This window comes from Eublepharis macularius, chromosome 12, assembly GCF_028583425.1.
Source record: "Eublepharis macularius isolate TG4126 chromosome 12, MPM_Emac_v1.0, whole genome shotgun sequence".
NCBI classification, from domain to species: Eukaryota; Metazoa; Chordata; class Lepidosauria; order Squamata; family Eublepharidae; genus Eublepharis; species Eublepharis macularius.
The window spans coordinates 29717981-29729487 of record NC_072801.1 but is presented as its reverse complement, the minus strand read 5'-3'; the positions used below and the strand labels follow the sequence as shown (position 1 = coordinate 29729487).

General features: G+C 54.5%; 1 protein-coding gene across 1 annotated transcript; it reads right to left on the bottom strand.

Moving 5' to 3' along the window:
* Nucleotides 1-1120: 1120 nt before the first annotated feature.
* On the bottom strand, nt 1121-11175 carry TFAP4 (transcription factor AP-4). Its single transcript, XM_054992202.1, has 7 exons — nt 10905-11175; nt 6422-6587; nt 5813-5911; nt 5480-5650; nt 4838-4948; nt 3866-4024; nt 1121-2472 (listed from the first exon to the last, which is right to left on the bottom strand). Exons 1-7 carry the CDS (start codon nt 10991-10993, stop codon nt 2311-2313), a joined length of 957 nt encoding a protein of 318 aa, XP_054848177.1. The 5' UTR covers nt 10994-11175; the 3' UTR covers nt 1121-2310.
* Between the last annotated feature and the right edge of the window lie 332 nt (nt 11176-11507).

Sequence of the window (11507 nt, the reverse complement as noted above, 5' to 3'; positions counted from 1 at the left end):
CAGCCCCAACACTCAGCACAAAATGAGAGAACAGCACCCCCTGGTGGACTAAGACACTGCACAGTCTCTCCCCCCCCCCCCCGCCCCTTTGTGCTCCTCAGTGGACAAGTTGGCTGTCTTCATTGAGCCACTTCAAGCAACCAAGGAGACCCAAGATCTTCTCTATGTGAAATTAACTGCAACAACTGTGCTTATACACCACTCTTCTAGACAGATTAGTGTCCCACCTAGAGCAGTGAACAAAGCCAGCGTTACTATTATCCCCGCAATACAGCTGGGGCTGAGAGGAGGGCTTACCCAAGGCCACCTGCTGAGCTCATGGCAATAGTGGGATGCGAACCAGCAGAGTGCTGATTTTCAACCCAACCTCTTAACCACTACGCTACAGCAGACCAACTCAGCTGTGCCAGAAAGTTGTCTTTGGGGACTCCAATGAAGCAGTGTCTGCGCAGAGAGGTACACCCCAACAGCTTCCTTTGCAGCTCTGCCAAAGATCCACAACCTGAAGTCCTTCACAGCTATGATATTGCAACCTCTGGAGATGATAAAGTGGTGTGGCTCTGCCCTGCTTCTCTTCCCTCCCACCTGACTAAAAGGGTCCTTGCAATGTGTTTGGAAATCCGTTTAAACCCCCAGAAAACACTTCACAGTCACCCAAAATTCATCCTGAAAGAAATTAAAAGTTTAGAAAGTTACTGAATAATCAGATCTGATATAGGTAAAACAGGACGGGTTTTAAAGGTGGTTGCTTTAAAAGGTGGTCATTCTGGAAGCTACAAGGCAGGTATTGTTCAGGGTGAAATGCACATCTGGAAGGTGGGCCAGAAGAGATACATTCCTGGAAGAGAACAGCCTTTCTTCAAGCTGCATCTTCTGCTGTCCTTAAGGTCTCCGAACCTGCCTTCAGACACTTCTGGGGTGCCGTTATGTAGATGTCTGCTGCTGGAAGCAATCACAGGCAAATCAGCTTCCACCACCCGGAATCAGTCTGGCCCCACAAAAGGGGAGCAGCCTCCCCACCAGCATAACCTGCCACGGCCTAGGAAGAAAAGCCTGTGCCGATTCCTGTTCCACCCACAGAGGCCGTCTGCCCAAAGACTTCACAACCCAGCCAGGGAGCTTAAAAAACAAAGTACAAACTTTATTTTGTTTCTTTACAAAGGCACAAGCCTCTTTTTCCCACTTTCTTAACAAAATATAATAGCATCTCAATGAACACGAAGACCTGAAAATTGTAAAAAAAACCCAAAGAACAAAACAACCCCCCCCCAAAAAACAAAACAAACAAAAGTACTGAGAAACAGCTGAGGCTGGGGAGGAACCTATCAAATACCACCAGGCTCTAAATAACACTGGCCTAGATCTATAGCCAAAATGGGGGGGGGAGGGCTGGAGGGAATCGGGACACAACAAAACGCAGCGCTCACAGAACAGAAATGCTCACATGACCCGTCGGACCCACGGAACGGATTAAGTGCTTCAAAAGGAGGAAATAATCCATGGGGGAGAAACGCAAGAGTGAGGCTGACCTTGGCCCACCCCCTAGGATGGTGTAACCTTAACGGGACACCCCCTCCCAGACTGTGGAAAAGGTCTGAAACCTGAACCGACCCCTGAGAACGGAGGGAAGTTCATCGTCCCACCATGATGCAGAGGCCACTGGGGTGCAAGAAAAAGGTCCACAAGGCCAGAGGAGAGCCACCAGAACCGCAACCCACTCCTTGTTTCCTTGTGGGGGGGGGTGCATAGCAGGACAGAACCCCCCACTAGCCTACCCCCAGCCTCTTGCCTCTACAAACGGACACTGAGGCAGGATTGCTACTTTGGTGGAACTCCAGAGTAGCTCAGAGCTCTTCAATGAGGGACCACCACCAGGCGGGCAATTTTCATGGAGCCTTTTCAAAATCCAACTATGGAGAGGGGATCAAGGCCCAGGAAGTACATCTCCAAGGGACACACCAGCTGGGGCTCAGAACCACATTGGAGTGCAAGGCCACAGGCAATTCACAGGAACCTGCAGGAAAAGTTCACAGCCTCAGAGTGTCGGGTTCCAGATTTGTCCCACCTCCACACGCAGAACAGGTCTTTGACGAATGTCACATTCCCCCACCCCACCCCCACCCCTTGGCTTGCTTTGAACTGAAGAGGTGAGCTTTTGGCTGTCCAGGTTCTAACGCTCCCATTTACAGTATTGAAGGGTCATAAAAGAGACCCAAATTTCATGGTATTTTGTAAAAATTTCAGCATATTCCTCTGAAGTCCCCTCTTAATCCCACACCTGCCCGCCCTCACCCCGTTGCCAGGCAGGTGTCAGGGCATCTCAGCCTTGCTGTGCTCCATGGTGTCGCTTTCTTCTGCCTCTGACTCAGAGGCTGTGTCCGAGTTGGATGGGTCGAGGCTCGCTCGGACGGGGGTCACAATGACGGCACGCCGTTGCTCCTCCTCCTGCGTCCCCTCAATGTGCTGGATGGCCTGGGGAGGGCAGGAGACCAAGGTGAGGGGGCTTGTCTGGGCCCTTATGCTGAGCAGCCACACGTGAACTGTCAACCAAGACTTTCCCTGGGGCCTGTAATCGGTTCGGCAGAGGTTGGCCTCGGGAGTTTCCAACAGGGCCTGCTCTGAAGTCCCCAATTCAGAACTCTCACCTAGGCCAGGAACTAGACCAAGGCAACAGCCCTCCAAGCAAATCACCCTCTCAACCCCAGGCACAACACAAGAACACCTCTGACCTCTTTTACTGTTGCAGAGGAGCGGTATACTGGAATAATACATTCAAAGGCTTTTCAAACAGAGTGAAGGCCTTTTCTCCACCCACCCACCCCTCTTTCTCTGTCCTGCCTACACCGGCAGCACTTTCCCTGCCCTACATGGCAGCCACTCTCCCACATAAACCACCTGAAGGCCATTATGATTTTTCAAAAAAACAGTAATAATAACAACATTTGATTTATGCACTGCCCTTCAGGACAACTTAACACCCACTCAGAGCGGTTTACAAAGTATGTTATTATTATCCCCACAACCACCACCCTATGAGGTGGGTGGGGCTGAGAGAACTCTGAAAGAGCTGTGACTGACCCAAGGTCAACCAGCCGGCTTCAAGTGGAAGAGTGGGGCATCAAACCCAGTTCTCCAGTCCTGCCGCTCTTAACCACTACACCAAACAGGCTCTCATCAATTGTGAATTACCCTCTCCAACCCCCAGTGGTATGTGTGTGCAAGGGGGGGCACTGCAACAGACCAAGGACAGAGAAACTGCAGACAAGCCTCCATTTCCACTGCATTCACAGCACACAAAAGATAGCATGCTGACAGCCACAGCATGGAAAAGAAAACCACAGAGATCTGTTGCTGTGTAGAAGTCCCTTCTCATGTGATTTTTCTTTCCCTTTCTTCCTGATTTGATAGGCAAATGAAAGGCTGTAACTTTCAGTCAAAAGCTGCTGAACCAAATCAGCCACTCACCTTCCACCCTGACTCTCCACTTATACCAAGATGGAGCTGGAGGTTGAAAGACACCCACCCTGTTATGAGAGGCAGCCTCCCACCCTTTACACAGGCCCCCCTCACCCCTAGGAGCTTCAAGGTTCTTCAGGCAAGTGGGGAGTGGGCTTCTCTCTGGGGCAGGCACCTTTCTAAAGCCTTCTACAGCCCAGCAAGCAACCAGGAACCATCGTCTGGAAGTTAGGCCTCCATGCAAAGACTGTCCAAAAACTTGGGTCTTGCTACACTTTACAGTTTTTACTGAATAAATATGTAAAGGATGATTCAAAACACATTTTTTCCAAAAGCTTATTCAGATGCAAATATACATAGAGGGGAGCTGCAATTGGCCGGAGCTCCCCATCAAATAGCTATTGCTTACCTGAACGATGGTATCCAGATTCTGCCTGGATGTAGAGATAGTGTTGATCACGGAGGATGGGCCCATGGTTACCACGGTGACATGGTGAGAGGGTGGTGGTGCTGGCACAATCACAGTTGGGTGGTGGGTGGGCGCTGGAGGACCATGCACAGGCAAGAGCTGTAAGAGAGAGGAAGTGGTAAACAGCCAGGACTCCTTTGCTCTTGCCACTGGGGCAGGGAAGGGGACTTGGCACCTGGCAAAGATGTATAACAAGTCAGTCAACCACACGCAATAGGCACAGGAGTGGCACTCAAGAAGCAAGCATCCTGACAGCAGCCAGCACAGGGTGGAGACAGGGTAGCCAGCTACTCTGAGTTGCCCTCCCCTTCCCTTCCAGCAGGGCTCTCTGTTGTCTGAAGCCCAGGGTCTCCCCAATTGATCTAGCAGAGGGCAGCCACATAGTCACACCTTTGGGCTCACGCTTCCGGCTGCCTAGGAGGATGACTTACAAGCCGCCGCCCCCGCCCAATGCTGGTTCCAGGAATGCCCAAGGAGGCCTGCTAATTCCCTGGAAACACCCCTCTGCACACAGGATCAAGACCACAAGAGAACAGAACTGGTGATTCTTTACTGGTGCTTCTGCAGATCTTAGCATAGGAAGAGGGAGAGGAAATCCCAAACCTTCTCTGACCTCAAGCACCCAGGGGGACACAACTAAAGTAAGCAGCAGCCCAAGCTTCCTATGGGCACCTCTCTGTTCTCATATCTGCTCCAGCCAGATCTAGAAACTGGAGCCTTAATGTCCCCCTACTCTGCTAGGACTGCCCAATGGCCTTCCCCCTCGTGGGGCACAGAGCCCCCCCAGTCCTCCTGGATCTCATACTTTGCAAGTCTGATGGGATGCGCCAGAGTGAGGAGGGAAGCTCCCTGCAGGGCAACATTGATAAAGGTGGGGAGGGCAGGGGAAGTGGGAGGGGGCCAAGCACTCACCTGGGTGTGGCTCTGCTGCTCCCTCACCTGCTCTTGCTGTTGCTGGATCTGCACCTGCTGAGCAATCACTTTCAACTTCTCGGGGTACATGTGAGCCTCCAGAGAGCGCACCTGGCGGCCAAGCACACAGCCTTGTCACAGGCATCCCCAGGATCTCCCCAAGAGAAGCCACAGGCTTGCCAGGTGACAAAGATGCTCCACCTCCAAGCAACCTGCCAGGAACTTTCCAGCCCGCCCCCCGTCTCTTTGCCCCCCTACAAAGAAAGGCAGAGAGCAGACTCCGCACCAAGCCCAGGCTGGCCTTCCTGCAAAGGCAGGCTGTGGCAGGGGAACCTCAGGGGGGGGGGGGGCTGGGGGGAGGCTTGGCTCCTTCTACACGTCAAAGTCTCTCCCTTTTTCCTCTCATGGGTGCAAAACAAACCTTAAAAGCAACTCCCCAAATACCTCTCCCCCTCCTTACAAGAACCACACAAAACTCCTGCCAAACAAACTCCTGAGGCCAAGGAAACAGTGTTTTGAATTTAGTTTCACCAAAGACAATCCAGCACAACATGCCCCATGCAAGCCCCCTAAACCAGCAGAGGCCAAGCCTGCCCCCTGCCCCAATGGCAATAACTCCCAGCCCTCCCCACCCTGCCTCACCTGCTCCTCCAGCATCATCCGGACCGAGCGCTCCTTGTCCAGTTGCTGGCGGAGCTCAATCATCTCCCGGCGCAGGTCTTCAGCCTTCTCATCCTCCCAGATATCTGGCGACCCGATGCCCTCATCCTTGTCTTCTGCTCTCCGCCGCTTAGGGGAGGAACCACTGAACTCCTGCCAAGCAGAGCAAGACTCAGCCAGGAACATTTGACAGCAGAGATGTCAAGAACCCAACTGTGGCCCTGGCAGCAAGAAGAGGAGTAGGGAACAGGAGCGCCCTGGAAAAGAGGAGCTCCCTGGATATACTCAGGAGTCACAAGGGCAGCAAAGGGGTACCTGGATGAACCGCCGGAGCTGTGCATTTTGCTGAAGCAAGCGGGTCTTCTCCTGCTCCAAAGAGAAGATGTATTCTGCTGTCTGCTGAAGAATAGCTGCCTGTAAGGAAGAAGAAGGGAGGTGGGACTGGCAGAGACGCCATCATTCCGCAACAGGAGTCCCACACCAGGCCCTGGCTCTCCCCACGGGCCTCACTGAGGTCCCACGGAGATGAGGCCTGTGCAAACCTAGGGCATCATTTAGCTGGGCCAATGCCAGGGTCAGATCCTGTTGATGCACAAGGCAAAACTGGGACCAAACTGCCCAAGTCTTTCTTCAGCCTCAGAAAGCCAAGTGGATGATTCTCTGCCCAGAATGGGCCCCCTGGCTCAGAAACCACCATTTCGGACAACCTGAGCTCCTTGTACAGACGAATCCACTTCCCTAAACAGCGGGCACAGCAACCACACAGCCCTGCCCCCACCTACAGCCAGCACTGAGGAAGGCATCTGACCAGAATCCTACACAGCACAGGAGGTTCACCACTGAAACACTTGCAGCTGCTGCCATTCTGTTCTCAGGGAGTCTTGAAGTTGAACGGGGGCAACCTGCCACCCATCTCTGCCTTACCTTGCTAAGCTTCTCCCCATCCGTGTGTGGGATGAGGGTTTTCAGCGACTGGAAGCCAGCATTAATGCTCTGCATGCGCCGTCGCTCGTTGCTGTTGGCAATCTCCCTGCGTATCCGCCGCTCCTGGTCCCGTTGGGTCTCTGGGGTCAGTGGGATGTTGGCCAGGCTGCAGAGGATGCTAGCAGGTTAGAAACTGGACCAGACCAGAACCATAATCCCCCTCTGGCTGGGACCTTCTTAAGAGCAGCTGCCCCCCAACTAACAGCAAGACTGGGCCCCCAAATATGGTCTGGGGTGGGCACTGGACAGGCAGAATAAGGGGGCAAAGAAGCCGCCTATGACCAGTGTTCAGCCAACTGGCAGTTTCTAAAGTAGAGAACGTCTCACTTGGGAGCTTGGTTTGGAAAGGGAATATTTATGACTGCACAAAGTGACTTCAGCTTCTGTTTGCTGTTGTAAACCAGTGTACACTCAAGTTCTGTCACGGTAAAGGCAACATTTGAAACAGTCCCCACCCAGTACCTTCCTTTGCTTGGGCCAGCCAAGTGCCTGCATCAGTGGACCTTAGCCCCAGCAGAGAGACCGTCGTGCCCATTCCCCTTACAGTATGACCCCCAGCAGCCCTGAAGCTTCTTGGCTGGACCCCAGAATACTATTACAAGAACTACAGCTCGTGAACTTATTTTATTTACTTAAAACATTTGCATGCTACCTCTTCAATACGGCTCCCCCTCCCACTATGAAAGAGAAAATAATGAAAACATAAGCATCACAAACATTTAAAAAACAGCCAATGAAAACAGTATAACGTTCCTTTCTCTCAGGGCCAGAAGTTAATCCAGCAATTCTTAACTTTTAACCCACTACTGCCCAAGTAATGCCACAGTATCACCGAATGCCCGTTCCTCATCCACAAGTAAAAAACTAGGACTAAAAAAAATACTGTATTTACTTGAAAGAAGTACAACCATGACCCCCCCCCCAAATGATATATACACAAAACAAAAAATTATCACAGGACGTGACTAACTTGTATGTGAATGTATGACAACCCCTGCTTTTTTTGCTGGCACTCCTGGGGGTGGGGGGCACGCCTCATCTTGCACTTGAGTAAATACTGAAGCCCTTTAGACAAAACAGCTTTACTTATACAGGCGTTTTCTATGTAATTTGTTTATTTAGGTCATTTTTAACCCATCTTTCTCCAACAAAAGATTCAGCTCTCAGCCATATTTCAATCGGCAGGAAGGTCATCAGCCAATCCCTTATCATGCCGTTTGATCCCTATTTGCCATGTGTCATTATTTAAAAGACCTAGGGAGCAAATCTCAGAGCGGCAATTTTATTCTCAGGGCAGGATGAGCAATATAAAACAACTCCCCACCACTGGATGATAGAAGCTGAGACAAGTGGAGACAAGTGGTTTCTGGAAGTCCCAAATGCCTCACACTAGAGGACTGGGTGCTACTTCTGTGTGGGCAGAACACTGGCAAAGGCCCACCTTGTCCAAAAGCACATCTATCTCAGGCTCCAGCACAAGCAAAAACAAATGTTGCTGTTTATCTGTACAGAACTGTGGAAGTTCCACTGGACCAGAGCTCAGATCAAAGGATGAGGCTGGCCTTGCTCTAGCCTACTGGGTCTTCTCTTCCTTGCCAAGGTTTTGTTTGCTAGCCCCTCAATTCTGGGGCAAACTGGACACTTGCCGTTGATATCCTGCCAGAACAACCAAAGAGACACAAAACAGTGTACAAGCTTTCAAGTTCTTCAGAACTTTTCATCAGGCAGGATGTTAAAAGACAGATACCATGCGCCAAAAGAGAGAGGGCGGGGAGGAGGAGAAACGATGTTCCAAGCCAGGCTTCCTAAGGCCTTTCTGTGATGACAGTAGATCTCAAAACTCACTCCACCCCCCCCAAAGTAATAAACAGAAAACACCTTCAGACCCTATACTACTACCAGCCTCTTCTCTTGCAAACCAGCACAGCGCTTTCCTAGAGTAGAGGTGCAAGAAAGGGGAATGAATGGCCTATCCCACCCACGTCTTTGCTTCAGTTGAAAGGCAAGTATCTGTACTTGCCCGCAACTCAAAGGTCTAAAATACCTGCTTCAGTGTTGGGATGAGTTAGATCAGGAAAGCAGCATGGGGGAGGTTCCCCCTCCATCAGTGCTGCTGCGACAAAGTATGGAGCACGGAAGAATCTAAGATGTTCACATGAGAAGAAGAGCCATTCGTGGCCTTCGGGCAATAAATGTGCTTTGGCCTTGGCAGAGGTGTGACTGCCAGAGAGGTGTGGCCAGGGCTACCAGGCAGCCCAAGGAAGCCTTCTGCAGCCATGGGAGCATGTGCAGTTGAATATCTAAGAGACAGGCAAGAGTTTCCAGGGAGCACAAGCAGGTCTGCCTCCCTCTTCACTTCACTTTCATTGGCCAGGCCATTTTCGAAACCTCCTAAAACCCTTCAAAACATGTTTGCCCAGAAGCAAACTCCACTGCCCCCAACCCCCCATCTCCCACCATCTGCTTGCATTTAGACTTGTCTAAATCCAGCACTTCTGTGGGTGACAGGAGAGAAAGCCCAGAACCAAGAGGGATTAGCGAGGCGCCCCTCCGCCACCACCGTCAGGTGCACAGAATGTTGTTGGCGAGAGCCCCAAATCCCACAACGCCTTGGTCCTTCCGCAGGGGTTGCAAAGTACAGTCAGTACCTTGTGGTGGATTAAAACCTGGGCTTGCTTTTCCCAGTCGTTTTAAAGCCCCCAAAGAAAACATGTGATTCCTCTGACAGACTGACTTGCAGAATTGGCTGGCTGTCGTTTTTGGGCTGCCTGCTGCTCCACTGGATCTTTTGCAGTCAGCTGCAGCACTGCATTAAAAAAAAAACTATTATCACGCTTCTGCTGCTTGATTAACTGTCAGCATTGTGATAACTCTGGGGACACGTGATCTTAGAAGCCTTCTGGCTACTGGATGGTGCTTGATGCTTCAGCCCATGAAGTCTGCCTAAGTAGAGAGCAGAAGCAAAGGAACAGCCACCAGCAGGGCCAGGAAGCAGCACAGGCACATCCAGGAGAGGAAGAGGAACAATCCAGAGCAGCAACCAGGGAGGGCTTGAAAGACCTCAGGTGACCGGGGCATCTTCAGTTTGAGGTGGTGAGGTTTTAAATAGCAAGACAAGTGACATATGAATGCAGGAAATAATCATCATGGGGGAAGAAGATTGCCTCCCAAGGTTTTCCAGCATCCTGAGGGGCAGCACATAGCAGGCCCAAGGTGAGAGCACAGGTGTTTCCCAGGATTCTGCTCCCAGGAAGCCTGCTAAAGGTCTTGCCTATCAGAAATGTTACCTGCACCCACCCCAGCGACTGCCTGCAACTTCCGGATACACACCTTCCTATCAGAGGTCCCCCACGTTGCTCCAGCAGAGCAGCACAGGCCTTTCCTTCAGGCACCAAACACCTGAAAGGCTTCCCTTCTACTCAAAGAGGTGCTGGAGCTCAAGCCAGAGCCTGATGTCTACTCTGGGGTGTGGGTAACAGGCAAGGATGGAGCACGCAATGTGCACGCTCAACAGCATGCAACGCACTCCGTTGCTCCAGCACATGACCACGGCCGGGGCGTGGGGACGGGGCGCAGCTGCGGCCACAGGCGGAGACGTGCCCGAGTGGCTGGCCAGGCAGCCTCCGTCGGCCTTTTCCCGCGGCCTTCGCGGGCTTGCGTGGGATTCTCCTCGGCCAGTGCACGGAAACGGGCTGCAGAGGACTCGGCCAGCTGGCCAGGCCCCATTCGGCAGCAGAGCCATGTGCGCGGGAGCGAGGCTGCCCGGGGCTGGGCGCAGGCGGCGGCCTTTGTGCGGAGCAGCAGCAGCAGCGTGGCCCGGCCGCGCCGAGCACTACATGTCCCGGCAGCCCGCGGCGGAAAGGCCCGCCCCTTCGGAGGCTGCACAGTCACGGCCAGGCCCGGCCGCAGCAGTAAACACGCGGCCGGGGAGCCGAAGGGGGGGACGCGGTAGGTCCTCGGCCCCACCAAGGGGAGTTCCGTGGACAGCCCGCCGGCCGGCCGGCCGACTAGTGGGAGCACAGGCCAGGCCAGGCTAGGCAGCTCGGCTGCATTGTGCCTGCGCTCGCCGCCCGCCCTGGCGCCCGCCGCGCCTCGCCTCCCCGAGCAGCCCCAACCCCCTCGGCCTCTCCAGCCCCCTCCTCTGCGCCCCGCGATAACGGCGGCGTGGAGAGGTCGGGCGCGCGGCGGCATGGCCGGGGCGCTCGCTCTCCCTTGCCTTGCCTGCAAACAGACCCACGTGCTCCCGCTGCCGCCCGGCCCTCTCTGGCGCCCGTGAGGCCGCCGCCGCCCCCGGGGAGCGCGGAAGGGAGCGGGGCGCGCTGATCACTGACTCCCCCGCCTCGGGGAGCGGCCGGGAGCGGCAGCGAGCGCGCGGGGCCCATTGCCGTGCAGCCGGTCTGCAAACGGCTGGGCGCACACCCACCTGCAGAGCCCGCCGATCACCTCCTTCTCGGATTTCCTGAAGTGCTGCAGCGACTGCACCTTCTGCGCGGGCACCATGAAGTACTCCATGCCCGGCCCGGGGATCGGGGCCGGGAGCGTGCGGCGGCACGGGAGGCGGCGGCGGCGGGGCGCGTGCGGGCGGCGAGGGAGTGAGTGTGTGCGCGCAAGCGAGTGTGCCTGCCTGCGTGCGCGAGTGTGTGTGTGTGTGTGTGTCTCGCTCTCTCTCAAGGCGGGAAACAGCTGGTGCGAGCGCAGCGCTCCCTCCCCGCCGGCGCCGCCTCCGCCAGCCACCGGCCCATGTAAACAAAGGACTATTTGCCGCAGCTCCGGAACCCTGCCGGCTGGGCCAGGAGACCCCCCGCCCGCCGGCCGCCCCTCCGCTTTTCCCCTCGCGCCTTGCACCTCCTTCCGCAGCGCCCCCAGCAGCGCCCCGGCCCGCCCGGCCCGCCGGCTTCCTGCGCCACTACGGGGTGATGCGGCCCATCAGCTGACGGCTTGGCGCGGCAGACAGAGCGCACCCACGGGCAGCCGCCGGGTTTGTCCAAGAGCCTAGCGGTTCTGCGCGCTGCTGGCCAGCTGGCCG